The sequence below is a fragment of the Octodon degus genome, unplaced genomic scaffold (genome assembly GCF_000260255.1).
Source record: "Octodon degus isolate 3935 unplaced genomic scaffold, OctDeg1.0 scaffold00102, whole genome shotgun sequence".
NCBI classification, from domain to species: Eukaryota; Metazoa; Chordata; class Mammalia; order Rodentia; family Octodontidae; genus Octodon; species Octodon degus.
The window spans coordinates 4,789,342-4,816,717 of NW_004524678.1; the positions used below are offsets into that span (position 1 = coordinate 4,789,342).

Here is a 27,376-nt window from a genome sequence, read left to right on the forward strand (position 1 = left end):
CCTTTGTGTCTCTCTGGCAAGATGTTCTGCTCCTGAATCAGCTGGGTGGATCTTGCCTCTAGCCTCTTTGCAGGGAGTTCTGCTGAAGGGTTCTGTGCTGGGCCTGTGCTCTGGGTCTGTTCAGGATCCCACGGCCTGGGTTGTCTCATTCACTTGCCGGGCCTGCACTCTGGGTCTGTTAAGGATTCGGCGGCCTCAGTCGTCTCACTCACTCCTACAAACAACTTTTAAAAATTTTTTATTGGTACATGTTTGCAGTACCTAATGGTTACATCATTGTGGGGAATTGGTACATGTATACAACATGTCTCCATTCTTTATTCCCACTTCCCCTCCATCACCTTTTACTCTTTTAAAAAAGATTATTTGTTTATTTATTTATTTGGTAGGTAGGCACAGGGTCCTGCTACACAGTTGAGACTCATAGTGATCCTCCTGTCTTAGCCTTCCCAGCGCTGGGATTACATGTGTGAGCTGCCATGCCCGGTTTTAGGGCTGTGCGCGCTGAGTTCCTGGGCCTGCGCCACATCTGGTACCAGGGATCAAACTCGGGTCTTTGTGCTTGCCAGGCAGGTGCTGTGACCACTGAGCTATCTTCCCAGCCCTTACTTTTCTTTTTTAAAAGATAAATATAATTTTTTCTTAATACATGCTTCAGTCTTTAAGAGGAAAAAGAACAATTTTACCTCCTAATTTACAAATAATCTGCTTTATTTTTTATTACTAAGGGCATATCTACTTTCTCAAAGTCAAGCAACTTTCTTTTACTCTACTAACAGCATGACATTTCCTGGAAATGTAATGGACAGAATAGAAATTTCCCTTTATCTCCAAAAGTTTTAATTTTGCTTAAAGCTTAATAGGAAGACATTAAATGAGATTGGAAGATAGGCCAGTGTTTCAATATGAAACACTATGAACTTGAGTTTCTTTGGGTAATACCTTTTTACCTTTTACTTTGAATACCAGAAAAATTACAGAAATACTACAGTGAACTCATTTTACATAGAATCACCATTGTTAACATTAAATATTTGCTTTGTCCTTTGACCTTTTTACATTTTTTAAATTTTTTATGTATTTGGTACAGGGTCTTACTACACAACTCGGACTCATAGTGATCCTCTTGTTTAGAGCCTCCCCCGCACTAGGATTAAAAGCATGCACCATCATGCTGGGACTCAGTGGCTGGCTTAGCACACCCGGGCGGGGCCAGCACAGCCTGCAGTACCGGGTATTGAACCCTGCGTAGGCGGGCGCTTAGACTGCTGAGCTAGCTCCTCAGCTCTTTAAATATATTCTTAACATCAAGTTTGGGATGATAATGAAAGAAATGTTCTGATCCTTAAAATAGACTGATAGAGTGTCATTTTACGGCATATTCTTTTGGTGCTGGTATATCACTCAAGGACATAATGAAGAAAGATAATGTGTTTGATTTTTGTGTCAGGTTTTGTTTTGTTTTTTTTTTTTTTTTTTTTTTTTTACCAGGAATTGAACTTAGGACCTTGCACTTGTCAGCCAAGTGCTGTGCCACTGAGCTATATCCCCAGCCCCGTGTGTATGTTTTTTTAAAGCACATTTTAAAAAAGGAATCATAGGTTTTAACTTGAATTTTTCACCACTACAAAAGTTAATGACATTCCACTTCATTTTTATTACTTTTAATTGTCTGTTGCAAGGGTGTTTAATTCTCTGACCTCTTTTGCAAAGCATACTCAATTTTATTAAACTGCAATAGTACAGTTTGTTTTTTAATATAAAAGAGATCTTTTTGAACTTGTCACCAGATTTAGACATGGACCAATATTGTGCATAGTTGTACCTGGTGTCATTGTAAGGAAACACAACAGCACAAAAGCAATCATTGCTAAAATTATAAATATGTACAAAATCATTTATCCTCATTACTTCTGAAGTTACTTATAGATACTTTTTTTAAAAATTTTATTTATTTATGTGTGTGTGTGTGTGTGTGGCCAGCTCAGCCCACCAGGGGGCGGGGCTGGCATGTGGTGCTGGGGGATTGAACCGTGGTCCCTGTACTTTGCTAAGCTTGTTCTAAGTAGGTGCCTTAGACCACTGAGCCATCTCACCAGCCCACTTAAGATACTTAACCACATACAGGTATTACACTAAAAATGGATAAGATATAGTCCCTGTCTCTGAGGAATTTAAAATTTAGTGGAGAAGATGGATGTCAAACAAATCATTACACTTTTGCTAGCAAAATATAGAGGGGTGGGAGGAAAAGGAAAAAAAATTGAGATGTGTTATATAGCTGTACCAATTCCCCGCAATGAATGTAATCGTTATGTACTGCAAATATGTACCAATAAAAATAAATTTTTAAAAATACTAATCTTTTAAAAAATTAAATGTAAGTGCTTAATGGGAGTAGTACCATGTTATCAGTGAGCTAGAAGTAAGTAATTGCTTAAAGAAGTCAGTACAAATTCATATGTTTGGGTTTTTTTTTTTTTTTGGAACTGGGGATTGAACTCAGGCCCTTTTGCTTGCCAGGGAAGCTCTTATTCTACTGAGCCATCTCCCCGGCCCCCTACAAATTCATATGACTGTTAGGTGTAGAGATTTATCTCAGAGAGAGAGAGAGAGAGAGAGAGAGAGAGAGAGAGAGAGAGAGAGAGAATGAGAATGAATTATGATTATTTGAAGGAGTCATGGTAGGCAAGTGCTGAGAACATTATGGGTTAAAAGAGGCAACAGAGCATTACAGTTTAGTGTCACTGATCAGATATTATTGCAACAGTTAGCAAAAATGAACCTGAAGTTGATTACTATCTTGTGACTATAAAAAAATACTCTTATTCTTTAGTAGAATTTTTTTTTTTTTTTGGCAGAACCAGGGATTGAACTCAGGACCTTGCACTTGCCAGGCAAGCGCTTATTCTACTGAGCCATCTCCCCAGCCCCCAAGAAGAATACTCTTATTCTAACATTACCATTGAGAGAGGGAGGTGGGTGGTGTTGGGAAGGAAATAAAAAAACAATCGCGATATTTTAGGTACATGTATTTTCTCCCTAAAACGAATGTAAGCTTTATTACATACATTTACTAATAAAAGTACTACTGAAATATCAAAGAAGTAAAAGGAAATTATATTGACAGCCAATTATCTTTGGCCAATTTGACTTTTCTTTATATTCCAAACAGACATCATCTCAAAAACTATTTCACAGTGCAAGAAACTAGATGATATCAATGAATACTCTTAAATAATCTGGGGAGAAAGTGGTGCACACACGTTGGCATACGGAATAATGAAACACGACAAAAGTTTAAAAATCAGTGACTCAGTGGGGCACACCTGCAATCCTGGTGCTCTGGGACGCAAGAGGATTGCAAGTTCCATGCCAGTGTGGTCAATTTAGGGACTTAGTGAGACCCTGTCTTAAAAAGTAAGGGGTGGGTATGTGGCTCAGGGCAAAGAACTTGTGTTACATTACCCCAGAGTATCCAGCAGTAACTTGTACTACTTTTGCAACTATAAATCTGTGAATCTGCTATTAATTCACAAGACAAAACTTAAAAGGAAAAGGTATCATGAGGTCATATTTCTGGGTATCCTGGAGGGTAAGTTATCAGATAGGTAAGGAAGGCAGAGGCTAAAACATAGGAAGTATATGGAACCGTGAAAGCACGTGACTCATTGGCAAGTATTCAGCACAGTAATTTCTGTGTTAGTGTGAGAAGTTTAGAGTATATTCTTCCAAAGATTATAGAAAATTAGCTTGGACATTATGCCACTGTACATTTTTACTCCTGAAAATTCAAGAAACATTTAGCAAATTCTTGGATTTAAGATTACGTCAAATAAGGACTGGGGAGATAGCTCAGTAGAATAAGCGCTTGCTTGGCAAGTGCAGGGTCCTGAGTTCATTACCTGGTACTGCAAAAATAAATAAATAAATAAATAAATAAAATGGTTATGTCAAATAGTCATTATTTTATATACTTCTGTCACTAGAAAATCTAATTCTCTGAAGCCTGAAATTTGTTACTACTTGATAACATACATTGTTACATAACAATTTAACGCGTTCACAATGGGGCATAATTCATGTCTCACCCATTGGGTGGTACAAGCCCCCTGATGGGGCAGTAATGGATATACAGCTGATAATTCAAGCTGGCAGAACCATGTTAAAATGACATGTAGGAGTGAGTTTACCACCTGCAATAAGTAAGTAGTAGATACTTAGTATCCACATACCTAAGTATTTCCCATTTTGTAGAATGAGAATAGTGATTAGTGATAATTTGCAAATTTTAACCAACCAACCAATAGGGAAAATCCTGTAAGTACACCATCGGTATCCATCTTTATTAAGAAAATACTTTATAGAAGGAAGCAGAGAATCATTTTTTTAAAAAAAAAATTGAAGCAAAATGAGTCATGTTAGTAATTTTCACACTTAAAAGTCAGAATAACCACTCATTCTTTTTGCAAACTTCCAGTGAAACTTTCTTTTCCATTTATCATTTCAATGTTTTATTTCTTTTTGTTACCAACTTTGACAGCAAGATTTCTACAATACCTTTTAAAAATTAAATGGCTCTGTGTTCCAAATGGGGAGTACATTTTAGGACATATATATATATATATATATATATATATGTTTGTTTTGTTTTTTATTTTTATGCATTTGGTCCAGGGTCTCACTACACAACTTGGACTCGTAGTGATCTTCCCATAGCAGCAGCTCTCTCTCTCTTTTTTCTTTTAATGCATTTGGTCCAGGGTCTCACTGTGCATTCGTAGTGATCCTCCTGTTTCAGCCTCCCCAGTGCAGGGATTATGGCTTGCTAGCACATATATGAAAGATCACTTATGAGGTTCTCAAATAATACCTAAACAGTTCTTTGCTAAGGAAGGGAATCCAATGCCAAATGCTTTTGAGATCATTCTTGTGATAATAACTTTTTAATTTATCACAAAACTTCTCATAAGTTAAAGATCTTAAATGCTTTTAAAAATTTTATGAAAGAACAAATAGTTTTTCCTTGTTTCTGTAAATACACATCTTTTTGTAATTTGTATATTTATATAGTATTGCACTTTGAATTCTGTGAGGGTTGTTGAAATAGAGGAGCATAATCCAATCTGAATTATTTGTTAAAAAGCAGATTTTTTTTCTGTGTGATATATATTCTGTGTGTGTGTGTGTGTGTGCGCGTGTGTGTGTACCAGGAATCAAACAACTTCACACTTTCACACTTTTCAGGTAGGTACTGTGCCACTGAGTGATATCCCTGGCCCAGGAAAATTTTTTAACAAAACCAAACTTCTGAGGATTAGATAAATCCATTTTTAAATCTTATTTCTAAGTATTAATAAGATTGAATATTAATTTTTGTAGTTTCTTGATAGTATTTATTAGAATGATTGAATTTTATATTGTACAAAAATTGTGAGGGCTGGTGAGATGGCTCAGTGGTCTAAAGCACCTACTTAGAACAAGCTTAGCAAAGCACAGGGACCGCGGTTCAATCCCCCAGCACCACATGCCAGCCAGCCTCGCCCCCTGGTGGGCTGAGATGGCCACACACACACATAAATAAATAAAATTTAAAAAAAAAAAAATTGTGAAATCCTTCATAGACTATTTGCAGGGTAATTGCAGTGAAATGAAGTATTAAAGTTTACACACGTGATTATGTTGTCTAACAGAGGAATGAAAGTTTTTGGAAATGGCTGGAATTTAAGTATTTAAGCACTAGAAGATATGTGCAGTTTATCTTCCATTCTCTGTACCTAGTTGTTAATGAGTAAAAAGAATGTGTGAACTTTAGGTTTTAGATAACAAGTGATTTTGACAGTACTTATTTCTTACTTCTGTGCTGACAGTACCTTATATTTGTATTGTATTTGTAGTAAAGTCTTTGAGGGTTTAGGAGATATGCATAATTACTTAAAATTATACTGGCTTTTATTAAGTGTATTTAAAATTTTTAAAGCTTACAATATCTGTCAATGCTTTCTCTAATGACAAGAAAATCGAGGGAAGAATCAGTGCAGTTTGAATTTCTTTTGCTTTTTCTTAGCAACTGAAAGCATGTAGTGAAGAGCAAGAAGACCGAGAATGTTTGAATCAAGCTATCACTGCTCTCTTGAATCTCCAGGGTAGCATGGACCGGATTTACAAGCAGCATTCCCCTCGCCGCCGGCCAGGGTAATTCGCTCTTGAGAATCTGAGTGCCTCTATGGAATTCCTTGTGTCTGGTGCCTGGGTTCTCAGGAAATGTGGTGTGGAGTGGCTGTTGGCTTCCTGAAAGTCATCTTTTGCCTTCACCTCTGTTAATGTTGTTAGTCTCAAGATTAGCATAACCATGTGTTAAGAGATACTTAATGTATCTAAAGATATGTTTACTTTTTATATAATCTATGCAAGAAATTTAGACTCCTTTCTAGTTTTTAATGGCATTAAGAGTAAAATATGGAGCCTGTAATACTTTTCTTTTCTTTTCTTTTTTTTGCGGAACCGGGGATTGAACTCAGGCCCTTGCGCTTGCCAAGGAAGTGCATATTCCACTGAGCCATCTCCCCGGCCCAATACTTTTCTTTTACAACAATGAAATTTGAATACATTTAGTGGCAAGGTTAGAAGAAAGTGGTGATCTTTTTAAAATTTGAATGCTGGGGGCTAAACCCACAGCCTTTCCCATTGTAAGCGTGTGCTCTACCCTTTGAACTGCATTCCTCAACCCAGTTTGTCTTTCATCTTGTCACTTGATTTCAGATTATTCTTTGATGCAATTTGGGTTGCCTAATCATTGAGTAAGCTAAATTTATGTTTTTTTTTTTTTTTTTTAAGGGATCCTGTTTGCCCTTTTTATAATCGTCAATTAAGAAGCAAGCACCTGGCTATCAAAAAAATGAATGAAATTCAGAAAAACATAGATGGATGGGAAGGCAAAGATATTGGACAGTGTTGTAATGAATTCATAATGGAAGGACCATTGACAAGAATTGGTGCTAAACATGAACGGCACATTTTTCTTTTTGATGGGCTAATGATCAGCTGTAAACCTAATCATGGCCAGACTCGGCTTCCAGGTTGCAGTAGTGCAGAATATAGATTAAAAGAAAAGTTTGTCATGAGGAAAATACAAATCTGTGATAAAGAAGATACTTGTGAGTGCAAGCATGCCTTTGAACTAGTATCCAAAGATGAAAACAGCATAATATTTGCTGCTAAGTCTGCTGAAGAGAAAAATAATTGGATGCCAGCACTTATTTCTCTTCATTATCATAGCACTCTAGATCGAATGCTAGATTCTGTATTATTGAAAGAAGAAAATGAGCAGCCACTGAGATTACCAAGTCCAGAAATGTACTGTTTTGTGGTAAAAGACTCCAAGGAGAACATTGTTTTTGAAGACAACTTGCAAAGTAGAAGCGGAATCCCCATTATTAAAGGAGGAACTGTGGTGAAGTTAATTGAAAGGTTAACATTTCATATGTATGCAGGTGTGTGTGACACTCGTGATAAGTGCTTACATGGGGCCTTTGCTTTTTAAAGACAATCAGAAGTGTTTGGGGCTTAGAAAATGGAAAATACTGATAAATAAAACTAAATGTTTCTAACTTTAATATTATTTACTTTATTATTAAATAAGTGTTCCAATGGCTTTTCTTTAAATGAGAAACCCAAAATGTGTATAAAGAACAAAATAAAATATAGATAATAGAAAATAGGGAGATATTTTGCAAAAGGGAAGGGACCAAGAGCTGGAGGGCGGTGAGGGCAGGGGATGAAAAAGAACGAGGGTGCTGTGTCCGGTACCAGCTCCCCACTGGGAGTGCAGTTTTGTCCTGCAGACACATACTAGGAAAATGTTTTTAACATAAAAATAAGTGCTTGTGAAATTTGCATATTTTAAAGCTATAAAACACTCCTTACTTATCAAGAAATGTTGCATCTAGCAGGAAAAGCCACAGTGCAGGGAATTTAACTAAAAAGGAAAAATATGATACTTTGAATTAAACTGAATAATGTAATGTTTTTATGCTCTGCTTTTTCAGATCCCAATTTTGTTCGTACTTTTCTTACTACTTATCGATCATTTTGTAAACCACAAGAATTGCTAAGCTTACTGATTGAACGGTGAGTAATTGAACATTTTACGTATATTAACATTTTATGAAAAGTTAACTGCTTTATATGTTGCAGAATGCTAGCACCTAGAACATACTCAGGTAGTCGAACATAATGTATTTGGCATTACATTGGCAGTGTTACTGTTCTCTTCAAAGAATGCTCACTAGGGCCAGTGGGATAGCTCAGCAGACTGGGCACTGCAGGGTTTGATCTCCAGTACCACATGACGTGCCGGCTCCGCCCCTTGGCACATTGAGCTAGCACCAGCTCCGGGCTTGGTGGCACATGCTTGTAATCCCAGTGCTAGGGAGGCTGAGACAGAAAGATCAGTGTGAGTGGGACCTTGTGCCAAATACATTAAAAAAAAAAAGTGCTCCCTCAATTCCTGTTTGTAACAGAGTTCTTTGTAGCTCTTCAATAGTATTTCAAGTGGTAAAACTGTAATGACCCAGTTTAGAAAATTAAAAACTAAATTTAGTGAACTTCGTTAATTTCCTTAAAGTAACTTTTTTTACTTTTCCCTTTTAAGACAAACTTGTTATGGGAAACTTTAAAACATAAACAAGAGTAAGGGGAGGTAGCTTGGCAATTTAAGTGCCTGTGTGACAAGTGCAAGGACCTAGGTTTAATCCCCAGTTCCACCCCAAGCCTGCCACCGATACTAGGTGTGGTGGCACATGCCTGTAATTCCAGCGCTGAGGAGGCTGAGACAGGAGGGTCACTATGAGTCTGTGCTGCATAGTGAGACCCTGTACTAATTAATAAGTAAATAAAAGATTAAATGAAATATATACAAGGGTAGAAAAATATATAATACCTTATCACCCCTTAGTCATTGATTTATGTTTCATCTCACTACAGATTTAAACATTATACCCTCAGAATTATTTTGATGTAGATTTCAGGCATTTTATCTGTAGATATGTCTGTGTATCTCTCAAAGATATTCTAATTTATAAACAATTCACAGTTCCTTTGTTATAATATTTATTTGTTTTTGTTATGACACTAGGTAATTGATCTCTGAACCTTAAACATACTAGGCAAGTGCTTTACCACTGAGCTACCTACCTCACTGGCCCTTTAAAAATTTTTATTTCAGACAAAAAATGATTTTTGTTTTATGTTTAAAAATTTAAACTACCAAAAATAAATAAATAAATAAATACAAATTTAAATTTAATTTAAATTACCTTTGTATCTTGATCTGTGTTTCCATGTTGTTATGAAACTGAATTCACTAGCTTCAGTCAATGTAATGTACTGTGAAGATCTACTTAGCTGTATTACTATGTCTAAAATAAGAAAACATTCAGACTTATATTTTAGCTATATTTCCTATGATAAGGCAAGGTTTTCGTTTTTTGAACTTGATTATCCTACCCGTTTAGGCCTCCTTTCTGAATTCATAATCATTTAGGGACATTTATTAGCCTGTTTTTCATTTTAATAATATAAATATTAAGAATAAGTTTTAGGTAAGCTTCTTTCTTTATGGTAGTGGTGATACTAAACCATAGTAAACCAATGGTTTTTCATAATAAGCTGTATCCCCGCCTGTCATCATTTGGAGCAAAGGTCTTGTTAAGTTACCTAGGCTGGGCTTGAATTTGCAGTCCTTCAGCGCCTGGGGTGCTTGTATTACTGGTATGCATATTATACTTGTCCTTATTGTGTGTGTGTGTGTGTGTGTGTGTGTGTGTGTGTGTTGTTGTTGTTTGTTTGTTTGTTTGTTTGTTTTTGAGACAGGATCTTGATGTGCAATTCATGCTGGCCCTGAAATCACAGCAATCCTCTTGCCTCATCTCCCAAGTGCTGGGATTACAGGCATACACCACCACATCCCGCATCTTCCACATTCTTTTAGATAATGTATACTCCTTTTGGATTCTTTTTTGGATCTTTTCCATGAACCTATTCTACATTAATTAGTGGTAGTTATACAACTTTTGTTTAGTAAAAGTAAAAATGTACCACATAGCAAAAGGGCAATTTTTCATAATATATAATACCTTAAGGGAAGCTTAACAATAACTTCCTTTCCATGAAGTGATAAAAAGGATTGCTTGGTAAAAATATTTTTCCTGTATATTTGAAATCTTTTTCTTTAATATACAAACAAATTTCTGTCCTTTTGATTTTCTTTTTAGATTTGAAATCCCAGAGCCAGAACCTACCGAAGCAGACAGATTGGCAATAGAGAAAGGCGAGCAGCCAATCAGCGTGGACCTGAAGAGATTTCGCAAGGAATATGTTCAACCAGTACAACTTAGGTTTGACCTCAGTGTTGTATTTTTAATGTGCTATTTAACTTTCAGTAATTACTATAAATAAATACATTTTAAAGGAATAATTGTGCTCCCAGATATGTATCTTTCAGCCAAACTATTAACATGTCATTCTTTGTATAACTGAAGAAGAAATTAGTTTTTCTCTAGTAGCTGTGGTGTATTCGTACTGATCTGTACTCACGTTCAGTCTGTTGATGTGAAGCATACATTTCTAAGGTTCTGTGTAGTGCAGGAAATAAGATCTTCGCCTCAGTCATGTGAATTCTTTATTTCTAAGCATTTTCTGTCTTTTGAGTTCTGTACTTGTGTATACTGAACTAATGTTGAAATAATAGCATAGCTTTGTCAAGATGTTACAGCATCATAGTACCCTGACCTTATTGAGAAAAAGGGAACTGTCACATAGAATGGTCTGTGTATTTAAGTGGTTTACAGAAATATATGCCTATAAAATTTTAGAAATAGCTGAAATTAGGCTATAATAATTAAAGACATCGTGAAAGAAAATCTGAGATTGTCCATAACATATATTTAGAATAGGCAGAAAGGCAATTATAAGGAAGTAAGGGTCATGGGAAATAATATAAATAAAAAGCAAAAGGACAGAACTCAGAATGGTGTACAGAAGAAATATGTGAAGAAATTGACCTTAGAGAAATGAAGACATTATACTGCATATAGTAATAGATAAGATTAGATGGAGTGGAGGTACAATATTTTTAAACATAGATCAGAACAGAGAATTTTAAACCCATGGCCTACATCTACTATTAACATTTTTCCATACTTGCTTTTATCACACATATATTCATTTATCATTCTTCTGTCCATTAAGCATCTTTTTTTTATATGTACACACCAGAAATACTTCCAACTTGTATATTATCAGCAGTCCAGCATTTATCATTTGTTCTAGAATGTGCATACAATATGCACATCTTACTTGTATTTTGATTGAATTTTAATAAATGTGTGTATGTTAACTCTGTAATCCAAACTCCAAGATATAGAATATTAATAGAACGTGAGCACATCCTAGAGAACTACCTCTTGCTTATTCTAATCCATCTTTCCCCGCACTGCCCAAATGCAGATCTCTGGGTATTTTGTGTTTGGGATTGAACTCAGGGCCTTACTAATGCAAGGTAAGGACTATACCGCTGAGCCATACCTCGGTCCTTTTTGTTTTATTTTGAGATAGGTCTACACTATGTTGCACATTTGGCCTTGAACTTGTAACCCTCCTGCCTCAGCCTCTCAAAAGAGCTGGAATTTATAAGCATGCACAGCCATTTCTGGGCCAACCTCCATATTATGATTTTACTGATAGACTAATTTTGCCTGTTGAAGAATTGCAGATAGTTACTCTTTCTGACTTCATTCAGTGTGCTTTTGAGAGACATTCACATTGTGTTTTTTGTTTTTTTTTTTTTGTTGTTGTTGTTGTTGTTTTCTTTTCTGTACTGGGGATTGAACTCAGGACCCTGTGCTTGCCAGGCAAGCACTTATTCTACGGAGCTATCTTCCTGGGCCTTTTTCACATTGTTTATATCATTAGTTTTCTCTTTTATTACTGAGGTGATTTTTCATTGCATGGATATATCACTGTGTGTGTGTGTGTCTGTGTCTGTGTCTGTGTGTGTGACACTAAAGGATGCCCAGGCATTTTCCAGTCTTTATTATGTATAAAACTGCTATAAATTTTATCTTACAGTCTTTCAATTTTATGTTTGTCTTTTTCCACTAACCTTGGATAAATAACTCAGAGTAGAATGGTTTAGTCCAAATTGTCTCGAATCATTCAGACCAAAGAATTCAGTTCCTCCTTGTACTAACCATGGTTACATTGTCCATTTTTATACCTTAGCTAATGCTACTGGCTGCAGAATGGTATCTTATGGGGGTTTTAATTCATGTTTCTCTAATACTGAAATCTTACTATATTTTATTGGCTATTCATCTTATTTTGTGAAAAACCATTTGAATCTTACCTATATTTGTTGAGTTTTTATTTGAGTTATAGGAGTATATTAAGATTTGAGGCAATCCTTTGGCAGAAAAATATTTTGAAATTATTTTTTCCAAGACTGGCTTTTCTAGCTGAAGTTTTAAATTTTTATGAAGTCTTTTTTTTTTCTTCTTTTGGATGAATTCTTAATGAGAAGATTTTTTTCTTTTGTATGACAATTTTAAAATTGCGTTAATACTGTAGAAACTAGAAGAGAGACAAAATGGAAGCAGAATTGTAATATTTTGATATATTCTCGGCCAGTGAGTTAATCAGACACATGATGTAAAGTTATTTTAATACAAATAACATGACAAAGATTGGAAATTAAATGTATTTTTTTAACCTGAAAGAATACTGTTGTTTGTCAAAGGGGGAATAGAAGCTAACTTAGAAATGGTCATTGTTGGTGTAATGAAAAAATGTTGATGTAGCTAATATCTAGTCAGGGTGTCTGTGAGGTAGTGAGTGGAATGTGACGCTCATGTAGGTGATTCAGTATTCACTTGGACATGGGTAAGAAGTATTTTTATGATTCTACAAAACTAAACAGTTACCAGAAATATTTTTAGTCTGTTTTTGTGCTATATACCTATAACCCTAGAGAACAGGTGGCTGAGGCAGGAAAATAGGAAGTCCAAGACCAGCCTGGACAATTTACTGACTTAGTGAGATCCTGTCTCAAAAACATAACAAAAACAACTGGGAATAGATAGCTCAGTGTAAAGATTCTGGGTTCAATCCCTAGTATTGCATAAAAAAAATTACTATCTTTGGAAATGAAATTTAAAAGTATAGGTGTATTTGTAGATTACACACTTGAATTTTAGAATCTAATACATTAAATCTTAGCTTTCCATTTTCTGTTGAAAAAATCAAAATTTATATTTTAAAAATGCCTTTTCAGTTTCAAACCTTGAAAATAGCTTTTGTACTATATAACACATGCATTTTCTCCATATAAATTAAGGTATTTGCCATAATGAGTAATGAAATACAGAAACCACAATTTTTATACTTAGAAATATTTTAAAGTCTAATTTAAAAGTAATTTCCAATCTGGAGAATGGCTTTCTTTATATTACTCAAGAAAACTATTTGTGATACTAATTCAATACAAATTAATGACTGCAAATATGATGGCTCTTGTTCCTAAAACAACCACCATGGCATTAGAGAAATAAAAGAAGTATACTTATATGCCTCATTAAAATGTGTTTCTTTCCACTTTATTAGGGTCTTAAACGTGTTTCGGCACTGGGTTGAACACCATTTTTATGACTTTGAAAGAGACTTGGAATTGCTTGAAAGACTAGAATCCTTCATATCAAGTGTAAGAGGTATATTAAAGATTAAATTGAATCTCATGTTGCACAAGTTTATTTTGAAGATTGTGTTACTTTTAATTAAGCTAAACTTTCTTGTTTTTAGGAAACTGAAATAACATTTGGAGTGATTTTTCGTTTCCAAAAAGCTCACATACATTTGAGCTACCCAGAGCCTCAAGACATTGGCTTTCCAAGTTCTTGTGTATTTATTAGTAGTGCTGGGGCCAAATCCAGTGTCTCACAAGTCTTAGGCAAATGCTGTACCACTGTGCAAATACCCTCAGCCCCTCTTTCAAGTTTTTGAGGAGAGCATTTCCTTTAAAGAAATTAAAAGTCTTCTTTAATAAGTCTGTTTAATTTTATCTTACCTTAAGGTTTCCATTCCTTTAATAAATAAAAATATGTGTAGTTTTATGTTTTCTTCTCCTTAAATTATTCTTTAATTTTGGATGACTAACAACTTTTATATATTAACTTCCCCCAGAAAGTAGACATTTCCTACTTCAAATTTCTGAATCATGAAATGAAGCTGTAGGTCATGAATATTTCCATAAGTATATGTGTGATCATATGCATATATTATTATTATTATTATTATTATTATTTTGAATATATTTGGTACAGGGCCTCACTACGCAGCTAGGACTTGTAGTGATCCTCCTGCTTTCAGCCTTCACAGCACTGGGATTACACGTGTGTGCTACCACACTCGATCTCGCTGGCTGTCTCAGCATGCCCAGGGGTGGGGCTGGTACAGCATGTGGTGCCAGGGATCAAACCCCAGTTCCTGTGCTTGTCTAAGCACATACTTATTCTGCTGAGCTGTCTTGCCAGCCCTAGATATATATTATTAAGTTAAGAACATTAATGTCTCACCTAAGAGGATGGGACATTAAAAATAATATAACAAGACTGGATTATTTCATGTCCTATTTATTCTTTAAGGGGAATTTAATTTAGAGTGGAGAACATTACTCCTTTGTTTCAACTTTGATATGTTTAAGATACTTTTTTTTGGAGCTGTGAATCAACAGGTAGGCACTAGGCCACTGAACTGTATCCCTGGCCCTAAGATACATCTTTATGATATTTTAAACTTGTTCTTAATATTAGATTGTGTCCCTAACGAGAATACTAGATTATATATAATGTAAGAAGTTTCTAACAAGTACACACATGTATTAAAATAAATGGTTATGTTAATATCTAAAATCCTTTTCTATAAAGTTACATGTTAGGACAACCAAATAGTTCATAAGGGAAAGTTCCTTTTTAATAGAAGTAGTCAAGTAATAAGGAATGATTCCTTAGTTCTGATAAAATAAAAGATCTAGGGAATTAGCAGGAGATGGTTAACATCACAAAAAGGGGAGTAACCAGACATTGTATGTCTCCTGTTGTAAATATTCTCAGCAAGCATTCATGACAAAACATTGATCCTGAATTAGTCAAGTTTCTGTCTATGGGTTTCAGAAAATATAGGATATAGAGAAAACTGAAACTTGACACCACAGGGGCCAGGGAGATGGCTCAGTAGAGTAAGTGCTTCCCTGGCAAGCATAGAGGCCTGAGTTCAATCCCTGGTTCCACCAAAAAAAAAAAAAAAAAAGAAAGAAACTTGACACCACAGAAAAGCTGGGCATGGTGATGCATGCCTTTATCCCAACTTGCAGGAGACTGAGGCAGGAGGCTGTCTGAGTTCAAGGCAGTTGCAACACAGTGAATTAAGAGCTTCAGACTTGAGACATGGTGACTAAATGCAGTATGACTCTTGTTTATGTCCTTTGAAAAACAAACCAACTGTAAGAAAACATTTAAGAGAGAAATTTGAAGGCTAACATTTTTTGGTGACACTTAAGATTTCAGTTTTATATGTGATAATGATATTGTAATTATGTCGACGAGTACTGTGCCTTTAAGAGACACATACTTTTATATGAATGAAGTAATAGAATGTCTTGAATTTGTTTCAAGTATAGCTACAGAGTTAAGGGAGCACATGAATGTGGTTAGATGAAGCAAAAATTGGCCATGAATTGACAGTTGTTGAAATTAGGTAAAAGTCATAGACACAGTTATGTCTGTTAAGCAAAAACCAGTTCTGCGTATATGTTCTTTTCCTAGGGAAAGCCATGAAGAAATGGGTAGAGTCAATTGCTAAGATCATCAAGAGGAAGAAGCAAGCTCAGGCAAATGGAATAAGCCATAATATTACCTTTGAAAGCCCACCTCCTCCGATTGAGTGGCATATCAGTAGACCTGGACAGTTTGAAACATTTGATCTCATGACGCTTCATCCAATAGAAGTTGCACGTCAGCTAACACTTCTGGAATCTGATCTCTACAGGTAGATGACTACTGGTAATTTTTTACTGTTTTAAAGAGCTTTGAACATACCTGTTACGTGTTTTCAAAGCATTTTGCTAATTATTTGTGAGTGCATAAAAATACTTCATCTGTTCTCCTGGGCTTGGAGGGCAGCTCAGAGCACAATTTTTACCAGTTTCTCGTGCAAGTAAAAGGCGTAGATTAGAAGCTGATGAATGTTCACCAAAGGAATGGTGAAAAGACAAATGCAAAGAGGAGCAACCACTTTCGAGTGATTTTTCTCTCTCCTGTTTCGAATCTGTTCTTAGTTGTACCTAGGAGCACTTTAGTTGACAGCTAGATTGAGGAATTTGTGATTGGTAGGAATGAATGGGTTTATTATTTGAGGCAGCAAAGCAAATAATACTGAATTGAGTTTTCCTCATAGAGTTCCTGTTATGAGTGGACATTAGAAAAAAAAAATTTATTCCACGTGGACCTGCTTTTAAGGTAGAAAAATACTTCTATTAGTGATGTGTATTGTGGAAAACGGACAGGATATGAAACATTGACAAAATAAATGTTGTCAATTGCTGATAAAATAATAGACCTACGTAAATATATTCCAGAATATTAGCATGTACCTCTTTGTACTCAAATCTACTGATGTAAAAAGAATTTTCTGAAGAGCCAAGAACATAAGATACTAATGATAGTGCTATTGTTCATTTTTGGAAATGAATTATCCTAATCCATTGTAAGTCATGATTTAATCTGCTTTTCTGTCTGATTTTTCATTAGCTATTTCAAGCACCCAAACAAATTAGGAAATAACATGAGTGCTAATGAAACACGAAAACATTACAGATAAAATTAAAAGTTCTTATAATTTTCCCATTCTCATTGCTCTTCGTTCCTCCAAGAAATGACCACTACTCAGAATTTGATGTTTACTGTTCTTTTTTCTTTTCTTTTTTTTTTTTTTTTTTTTTTTTGCGCGGAATCAGGGATTGAACTCAGACTCTTGCTTTTGCCAGGGAAGCGCTTATTATACTGAGCCATCTCCCCAGGCCCTTGCTGTTCTTCTGTTACATATTTATATACATACACATAGACTCTTATTCCAAAATAATATATACTACTGGCTTACACATTTTTAAACTGCATATAATTTGATATCATTCTGCAGCATGTTTTTATTTAAATTGTTTCTTATAATTGTTCAAGTTGATGAATACAGTTCTCATTTACTTATTTTGGACACTATCTAATATTCCATTATATGAATATTTCAGTTTATCCAGTCTCTTTCTTTTTTTTTTTTTTTTTTTTTTTTGAACTGGGGATTGAACTTAGGCCCTGGCGCGTGCCAGGGAAGTGCTTATTCCACTGAGCCATCTCCCCAGCCCCAAAATGGTAGAAGGGTTTTTGTTTTTTTGGGGGGAGGCTCGAAATGCCTTTAGGGCATTTCTGGTTTGCAGTGACTGTCTGGGTTGGAACCCCAGAAGCTTGAGCTTGAGGGCTTTGTTTAAGCAGGCACTTAAACAACTGAGCTACTGGGCAGGCCCCCTATCCAGTCTCTTGATGATGAACTTCTAGATTGTTTTTCACTTTTGCAAACAAAAATTCTAGTAAATATGCCCCTAAAACTTTGTTGTTGTTGTTGTTGTTTTTAAATTTTTTATTTCTTGCAGAGCCAGGGATTGAACTCAGGCCCTTACACTTGCCAGGCAAGCGATTATTCTTCTGAGCCATTTCCCTGGCTCCAAACATGTTGGCTCATAATTTTAGAGCCTTTAGTCAATCTCTCTCTCTCTCTTTTTTTTCCCTCAGTACCAGGGATTGAATTCAGGACCTTGTGCTTGTCAGGCAAGTGCTTATAGCTGCTGAGCTATATGCCTGGCCTGCTCTTAAAACTTTGCGTAAGAATTTAGAGAGGTGGTTAAGTCAGGTAGTGTGAATGTCTTCAGCACTGAGAAATTGATGAATTATTTTACAGAGTGCTTGTATCTAGTTTTTCCTTGCAGACAGCTGTTGGAAAGTTCCTCTTCTATTATATTTTCATTCATTTAGTATTGTCAGATTTTGGTTAGTTTGATGGAGTAAATGGGATTTCATTGCAATTTTACGTTCTTTTTCCTGAATGTTTATGGCTACCTACGTCTGTTATGCTCTGAACTTGTTCATATACTTGTCAATTTTTTTGGGGGGGCGTATTTTTTTCTTACTAAACACAAGGAGATTGCTGAGTATGGTGGTGCACACCTGCAATCCCAGCACTTGGGAGGCTGAGACAAAAAGACTGCCATTAGTTCAAGGCTAGCCGGGGCTATAAAAGTGAGGTTGAGGCCAGCCTGCACTACATACCGAGACCTTGTCTCAAAAAACTAACATTAAGTAAATAAATAGAGATCTTTAAATGATTTTGATACTGGTAGCCCTTTGGGGTCAAGCTGTATTGATTTTTTTTTCCCATAGGAAAGTTCAACCATCTGAACTTGTAGGGAGTGTATGGACCAAAGAAGATAAAGAGATAAATTCTCCAAATTTATTGAAAATGATTCGTCATACCACAAATCTCACTCTCTGGTTTGAAAAGTAAGTTGTTACTTACTCCATTTTACTGTTTGTAGTAATTGCTGTATTATATTTAACTTAAAATTCTGACTCAAAAGAAGTTTTTTATTTTCTAAATGACGTGAAGACACTTTTCTAAGGCACTAATTTGTTGTTGTTGCTATTACTAGATGCATTGTGGAAGCAGAAAATTTTGAAGAACGGGTGGCAGTATTAAGTAGAATTATAGAAATTCTACAAGTTTTTCAAGATTTGAATAATTTCAATGGTGTACTGGAGATAGTCAGTGCAGTAAACTCAGTGTCTGTATACAGACTAGACCATACCTTTGAGGTAAGTTTTAGGCCTAATTATTTTATCCTTTTATTTATTTTTTATTTATTTATTAATTTTTTTTTTCCAGAACTGGGGATTGAACTCAGGCCCTTGCACTTGCCAGGGAAGCACTTATTCCACTGAGCTATCTCCCCAGCCCCACTATTTTTTTAATTTTTTTACTCTTCACTGGTTTATTTAATTTAAAAAAAAGAAGAGCTTCCATTTTTAAAAGGCTCTTTTACATAAAGTAGAACTTCTAAGTGACAGCTTGGGAAATCAGTCTGAACTGCAGCAGAACCACAAGTAAACAATTGCCTGTTAACTTGTTATTTCAAATAGACTGAAAAGCCAACAGGCAGGTTTTTTGTGTGCAATTTTTCAGAACAAATCTTAAGTTGAAATATCAAATCTGCATAGCACTGTCCCTTCACAGAAGGCAAGAAACTTCTGGTGCATCATGTCAGAGGCCATCCTCGGTGCTGCAGGCAGTGCAGGTGGGCCTCCTTCAGCGTCTGGTTGATGTGGAAATAAGGGCCGTGGCACAGTGCAGCCCTCTCAGACGTGGGCTGAGGGGTGTTGGGACTGGATCCGGGGATGACCTGGCACAAGCCGCTCTCTAGCCCACTGGCCTGGCCTGGACTGTGGATGCTGGTGCTGGTGCTTCTGCCACTGTCGCTGCTGGGAGGCTTAGTGTCCCAGGAATCCTGAAAGACCGGGCTCCTACTACTCCTTTTGTTCCTTGGGGGGAGATGGTTATCATCTTCGTTGCCATTCCTTCCCTCCCTGGGGCAGAGGCGCTCGCTGGGCTCATCTCATCGTTGCTCTAGTTCATCCTTTTAAGGGAAGATGTAATCAAAGTAAAGGAGACTACTTTTCTTGTAAATTCACCCTTTTCTCTTAAATACAGTGATAGGAAGATACTAGAAAATACATCAGTATATATTAGTAAGTTTAGAATTTATCAGAGAATGAGACTTACAACTTTGTTTACTATACTTAATGTAAATATTAAGTGTATTGAACTCTAACCCTACTCTTAACTAAAATGTGGTAAACTTTCAGGTGCTTGTGCCATGGAGCTATATTCCCAGCCCTATGATTCCATTTTTAGTGTTAGAAAATAGACCTAACAATACATACTCACTTTATGTGTTTTTTGTTTTGTTTTGGTTTTTTGCTCCTAATGCCTTCAAGGCATGACTGGCTGGCTTGAGTTGGGGGGATGAACCACAGCAACCTGAGCCTGACTGCTTTGTTGAAGCAGCCACTTAAAGAACTGAGCTAAGGGGCAGGCCCCCTGTTTTGTTTTGTTTTTTTGGACTGGGGATTAAACCCAGGGCCTCACCACTGAGCTGTACCCCAGCCCTCATATTTCTCTCCTAACACTGATTTTTTTTCAGTAGTTTGTGATTAAAGGGGAAAGAAGGAAAAAACATTTTTATATTTTTTTTATATTTAGCTGTTTGTATGACTTACATTAATGAACTTTATATACTTAAGATTAATATAATGTTTAGATTAATTCAGTTGTGTGTTTGAAAAAAACCTTTGAGGTAGTACATTCATTTTTTTAAAATTTTTTTTCATAATTTTATTGATAAACAGATAGTGATAGGACAGTTTCAACAACCAACACACCACATATATTCTTAGTGGTTAATTGCTGTACAAGATGCGGACTTGAGATCCTATTTACAAACACCATTAGACAAATCATTCTATTCGAGTACATTCATTTTAGAGGATAAGTATTGAGGGTTTTTATTTTTAAGACAGAATCTGCTGTGTAGCCCAGGCTGACCTGAGTGCACACTGGTTTCCCTGCCTTGCCCTCTCGAATTCTGGGGTTCCAGGCATGTGGCACATGCTGGGATAGTTTAAAAAAATATTGTGGAGTAGTGTTTATAAAGTTATATATAAGATATAGAGAATAAAAATAATATCTGTATACCTGGCATCTAGTTTAAGAGCCCCTTTAATCCCACCTCCTTCCTTACCTTCAGAACCAAGCACTTTTACGAATATTCTGCTTTCAGTTCTTTTCTTTCTGTAGTTTTACTGCTTATAGCTCTGTACATACTGGTTCATTTTGCTCCTCCGTTCCCTACCCCCACTCCTCTTGCCATCACAAACACAAGAGACCCAGGCTTAGCGTGGCTCTCACTCCTGGAGTGCTGGAGGGCAGGGGCAGAGGGGCCAAAAGTTCATGCCATGCCTGGCAGTATAACAACTAGTGAGACCCAGTGAAAGCGGCCCAGAGACGCAGCTCAGTGGAATGCAGCTCCTGTGTCCAGGGCCCTGCAGACGTGAACAGTGAGAAAGATTGTGTGAGAGGCAGTCGTTTCATGTCCTTGTCAGTACTTGATGTTGTCGTGCCTTCTGGTTTTCTATTCTTGTGGTTTTGGTTGGCATTTTCCTGATTTCTCATGAGTTTGAACCTGTTTTCAAGTGTTTATTGGTTCTTTGTATTTCTTCTTACGAATTCTTCCTTTTTTTTTGTACCAGGGATCAGACTCTGGACCTTTTCCTTGCCACCTTATGGAAATCTTTGAACTTTTATTTTGCTCTTCAGTTTTTCATGCAGATCCATATGAATTTTCTTACATTCTGAATTATAACATTTAGTGCCTAGTGGATAAACTTTTCCCAAATTAAAGTTTCCTTTTTCATCTATTTTGAGATAACTTTTTAATGAACAGGAATTTATAGGGTAGTCAACTTGACCTGCTTTATTCCTGTTTCTTTGCTTTTTATTGCTTTTTATTTTTTTATTGACTTGTCAAATCTTTTCTTATTATCCTAATGTGTTGCCTTTCCTCATTAAATCCTTGGTTCAGCTGATGTGAGATTGAAGTTCAATTTCCCTTTTTGCTTTCTGTGGCACCCAACTGCTCTCACAAAATTCATTGGAAGTCAATTCTTTCCCCCTGCAGGGCTAGCAGTGTCAAAGATAGAGTCCACACATGAGCCTGTTTCTGGTCTCTCTGTTCTTTTTTTAAGTCTGACTTTTCCTGCACTACATATCTAAATTACCATGCATTTATATTAATTCTTAGGAAAGGGGCAAGCCCCTATCAATTTTATACATCTTCAGAATGATTTATTCTTGGCTCTTTGTTTTCCAATACAAATTTCACAATCATTTCAAGCTTCATTTTTAAAAATTGGCATTTTGACAGAAGTTGCATTGGATCTATAAAATTGATAATGTTACAGTAATTTGTCTTACCCCAAACATGGTACAGTTCTACACTGTATTTTCTTGGCAGATATCTCATACTACTTTAAGATTTATCTTAGAATTTTTTATCATGCTTCCTTTATTTTGTTTTGGTTTTTTTTTGTTTTTTTGGTGGAACCGGGGATTGAACTCAGGCCCTTGAGCTTCTGGCAAGTGCATATTCCACTGAGCCATCTCCCCAGCCCAATGCTTCCTTTATTAATTAAAGTTATACATAGAGAGCATTTGGTTTTTTTATTGGAGTTAATTTGTGAGTAGTTATAGTCTCTAAATAGTGATTTTTTTTCTTTAAAATCACTTATTTGTCATTTTTCTTGGGAAGTTCGGTAAGAATTCTGCATTGTATTGATTGAAAGCTATAAATGCAGACACCTTTGTTTTCTTTTTAATTTAAAGGAAATGGTTTGAATGCTTCCTATCAGGTATAATGTTTGCTAGAGAGAGAGAGAGTTTGTAAGATTATAAACTGGTTAATTTCTAGTACTGAAGTTTAATGGTGAAATAAAAGAGAAAAGCCTGTTACTTCATTTGTTAATTTTTGTTCAAGTTTTATTACTCATGTGGTCATCTCCTTATCAGAACCCTTCCCTTATCTCCAAAAGACCTTTCAGTGGAAAAATATTCGAATGCTGAGCAGTTATGATTCTCCTTTTTACAGCTATAACTTGAAAGCCTGGCTTACTAAAATAATAACAAAGTAATTGAGAAAAAAATTTTGATTGCTTAAACTTCTAATTTGTATTAGGTTACATTTATGGATTTAAAAAAGAAGAGCCAGGCCTGGTGGCACACACCTGTGATCCCAGCACTTGGGAGGCTGAGGCAGGAGGATTGCCATGTGTTCCAGGCCAGTCTGAACTACATAGTGACACTGTGTCTCAAAAATAAATAAATAAATAGGTTTAGGCGGGTACCCAGAGGAATGCCACTTATCTCTTAATTAAAATTTTACACATTCTGACATTCGACATCCATAAGTGTGATTGGTTTATAATTAAGAATTATACTCAATTTATGTTTTAAAGGCATTACAGGAAAGAAAACGGAAAATTTTGGATGAAGCTGTGGAATTAAGTCAAGATCACTTTAAAAAATACCTAGCAAAACTAAAGTCAATCAATCCACCTTGTGTGCCTTTTTTTGGTGAGTTACTAAATATGGATATTATATTTTGAGGGTAACTGTATTATAGCACAAAGAGGCCAGTCTTTAAAAGCAGATTGTCCTTGTTTTTACCAATTATCTATTTGTATTATTATTTGTATTATAAATAAAATACTCTATATCCTTATCTATAAAATGAAAACTACACTAATTATTTAGTAGAGTTGTAAGAATTAAAAATGTGTACTAAAATAAGATCTTACACAGAGAAGGCACTCAAAATTGTAACTGTTACTGTTGTTCTACCACATCTACAGTGTTTATTTTCTCTTTAATTTACTAACGGTTTTTAAAGTTATTTTTGTGTAATTAGACAGAATTTATAAAGTGAACTGCTCTTGAACAGTCATGCACTGCTTGGTGATAGCTGTACATTCTGAGAAGTGCATTGGTATATGATTTTGTTGTACAGACACGGTGAGAGTGTACTATGGCTGTGTGTGGTAGCTCATGTCTGTAATCTCAGCACTCTAGAAACTGAGGTAGAAGGATCACAAGCTCAAGCCTTAGCGACTTAGCAAGGCTAAGACATAATTTAAAAAGGTTAGGGATATAGCTCAGCTTGAACACCTTGAGTTACATCATCATTACTAAAAGAAAAAAGTACACTTAATGCAAACCTGGATGGTAGAGGTCAGTCACTCAATGTAGCTGCTGTGTGGCATTGCGGTCTTTTGTTTTGTTGAGACGAGGTCTCACTATGTTGCCCAGGCTAGTCTTAACTTCTGGGCTTGGGTGACCCCCTTGTCTCAGCCTTCGTAGTAGCTGGATTACTGGTACATGGCCTTGAAGCTGGCCTTCAGTGTGGCTTCCTCATACATTCATCAGAAACAGTAAACACAAGGTCTTTGAGCCTGCTGCTGGCTTTAACGCAGCATACATTTTACAATAAACTTTTTTTATATATGAAGAGAAAACTATGCCCTAAAATAATAAATACAGCAAATGTCTTAGTTATTTTTCCATATTGATAAGACAAATTACCAAATACCAGGGCTGGTAAGATAGCTCAGTGGACTAAGTGCCTGCTTAGGCAAATGCAAGAACCAGGGTTCAATCCTTGGCACCACATGCAGTGCTGGCCCTGACCCTGGAGGTGCTGAGCTGGCCACTGAGACTGAGCGTGGTGGTGCTTGCCTGTCATCCCAGTGCTGGGGAGGCTGAAAACAGGATCACTATGAGTCCAAGCTACGTAGTAAGGTACTGTACCAAATACATTAAAAAAAAAAAAAAAAAAAAGATACCTACAAGTTAAAGGAACAGTAGTTTGTAGAGGTTTCACTTCATAGTTGGCTGGCTCCAAGGTAGGGTAGCATGGCCTAGGGAATCATCAAGAAGTAGTTCTTGGCAGGCAGAAGGCAACAAAGCAGCAAGCAGCAAGAAACAATTTAATCCTCTTTCTGACCTTCATATTCTATCCAGGCTCCCCACCGTTAGGGCAGGTAGCACTCACACCCAGAGGGTGTGCACCAGTATTGCACCATGAATCAATTCCAGCAAGCCCCACCTATGACTGCATGAGGCTTTGGTGGGACATCTAGGCACAAACCATAACAATGAAGTAAATGCATGAGCCAGTAACATAGTCATTATTTTTTTTTTTTTGAATTTTTTAAAACTTTATTTTTAAAATTTATTTTATTCATTTATGTGTGTGTGTGTGTGTGTGTGTGTGTGTGTGTGTGGCCAGCTCAGCCCACCAGGGGGCAGGGCTGGCTGGCATGTGGCGCTGGGGGATTGAACCGTGGTCCCTGTGCTTTGCTAAGCTTGTTCTAAGTAGGTGCTTTAGACCACTGAGCCATCTCACCAGCCCAACATAGTCATTATTGTTTCAAGTGGTTCCTTACTATTAGTGCTGTGCTTTTTTTTTGAACTGGGGATTGAGCTCAGGCCCTTGCACTTACCAGGCAAATGCTTATTCTACTGAGCCATCTCCCCAGCCCAGTGCTGTGCTTTTTATACAACTGGCAGCACAGGTTTGATTAGTTTAATAGCATCAGAAACACATGAATGATGTGTTACACTGACTTCATAACATTTGTGATGTCAGTAGGCAAGAAAAAATGTTCAGTTCAATGATAATTTTGTGGGAATATTGTCATACATGTAGTCTGTTGTGTATTATACTTTTTTCCGCCAGTACTAGGGATCTAGGGATTGAGCCTAGGGAGAGCTGAGTGTTAGCCTTAGCCCCCCCCCCCTTTTTTTCCTCAGACAGTCTCACTAAATGGGCCATGCTGGCCTTTAATTTGCGATTCTTAATAGCTAGGATTATGGCCTGTACCACATATTGGTGTGCTATAATTTTCTGTGATGGGCAGCAGCAGTCAGATGGTTTACACCAGCAGGAGCACACATGCTTGAGTAATGTACAGTACACAGTGTTACAATAGCTGCAACAATTTTTCAGCTCCATTCTAATCTTCTGTGCAGTGTTCTGTTTTGTTTTGTCTTGATGCTGAGAATTGAACCCAGGGCCTTGTGTATGCTAAAAGTGCATGCTGTACTGCTGAGCTAAACTCTGAGGCCTTCCACTTCAGTCTTGTGGCAGCACCAATATATATGTGAACCATTGTTAATTTAAACATCATTATGTGGCACATAACTGTACTATTGAGATTGATTTATTTAGAGTTTTTAATAAAAGGAAGCTGTGAACTGAGCAGGACATTTAACCATCAAGGAGTTATGTGGGCAAGGATCTGAGGAAGAAGCAGCTTATTTTCTATTTCATTTAAAGTAAGAAAATATAAAGAAAGCAACTATAGCAAAGCTCTGAATGTAGAAAATGTACTTGAGTTTGGAAATACCAAATTAAATGTTTGCTTTTCCCTAACTCCTCTAGGATTAAGGAAAAGAAAGTTACTCAGAGTCTGGAGAAATGGGGTAACTCAGTTTGAGATGCTTTTACCTGGTAAGGGTGGAGCAGCCACTCAGGTGGTTTTTGTGTGTATTTACACTTTCGAAAAACTATACAGTGAGAGATTGGCTTAAAAAAACTTTTCAACCTTGATACTACTGATATTTAGGTCAAGTAATTCTTTGCTGTGTGGGGCTGAACCATGCATTGTAGGATGTTTAGTAGTGTTCTGGCCTCCTTTATTCACGATCTTAGGGCCACCAGACATTCCCAGGTATCTCCAGTGAGATAAAGTTGCTGTCCACTCAAAACCACCAATTTAAATGAATCAGTAGTAATGCACAAAAAAAGATTAAAAGCTTTTTATTGCCAAGTTGAGAAGCAATTATTTTTTAATTAAATTATGGGCTCTGAGTAAGCAACTAGTTTGTATTCATTAACTAAAACTGCTTAAAGTTAATTTACTGATAATCAGCTAAAGATCATTGACAAATATTTGTAATCAAATATTAAAACTTTTGGTTAAAATAAATTAAAAATTTAGATTTTGCTCATAGTCTTAAGGGTCAGAAAAGCGCAATTTGGGGGCTGGGGAGATGGCTCAGTAGGGGCTGGGGAGATGGCTCAGTAGTATAAGTGCTTCCCTGGCAAGCGCAAGGGCCTGAGTTCAATCCCCAGTTCCGCCAAAAAAAACAAAAGCTCAGTTTGCCATTTGTTAGACTAATACCTTTTATTCTCTTATTCTAAATTCTTTAGTGTTAACAAAAATTATGAATTGAGAATCATAAAGTTTATCAGTCTTACCTTATCATTTTAGAATTGCAGATTTCTGTAGTGTATCTTTCCACTTTACTAGATCAATTGTTTTACCAAATGATTGATTAAAAACCAACTCTAAAATAATTTCTCTTTATTTTTTTCATTAGGAATATATTTAACAAATATTCTGAAGACCGAAGAAGGGAATAATGATTTTTTAAAAAAGAAAGGGAAAGATCTAATCAATTTCAGTAAAAGGAGGAAAGTAGCTGAAATTACTGGAGAAATTCAGCAGTATCAGAATCAGCCATACTGTTTACGGATAGAACTAGAAATGAGGGTAAATATTTTCTTTGTTTATCTTTAAAAGAGAACATATTAAATATCATAATCATATAT

The 27,376-nt window shown here is 36.2% G+C and overlaps 1 protein-coding gene and 1 pseudogene across 1 annotated transcript in view; one reads left to right on the forward strand and one right to left on the reverse strand.

The window, feature by feature from the left end:
• The window catches only part of Sos2 (SOS Ras/Rho guanine nucleotide exchange factor 2), a gene marked incomplete at its 3' end in the record, with an annotated part of 94,515 nt that overhangs the window by 61,733 nt on the left and 5,406 nt on the right, over positions 1 to 27,376 (forward strand). The window contains exons 9-18 of the mRNA XM_023723739.1: positions 6,068 to 6,195; positions 6,838 to 7,493; positions 8,049 to 8,130; positions 10,275 to 10,397; positions 13,660 to 13,763; positions 15,876 to 16,098; positions 18,537 to 18,656; positions 18,806 to 18,968; positions 23,220 to 23,337; positions 27,145 to 27,317. Of these exons, the coding sequence (XP_023579507.1) occupies positions 6,068 to 6,195; positions 6,838 to 7,493; positions 8,049 to 8,130; positions 10,275 to 10,397; positions 13,660 to 13,763; positions 15,876 to 16,098; positions 18,537 to 18,656; positions 18,806 to 18,968; positions 23,220 to 23,337; positions 27,145 to 27,317 (1,890 nt within the window). The remainder of the gene's footprint in view (positions 1 to 6,067; positions 6,196 to 6,837; positions 7,494 to 8,048; positions 8,131 to 10,274; positions 10,398 to 13,659; positions 13,764 to 15,875; positions 16,099 to 18,536; positions 18,657 to 18,805; positions 18,969 to 23,219; positions 23,338 to 27,144; positions 27,318 to 27,376) is intronic.
• Positions 19,409 to 21,041, reverse strand: LOC111818794 (annotated as a pseudogene).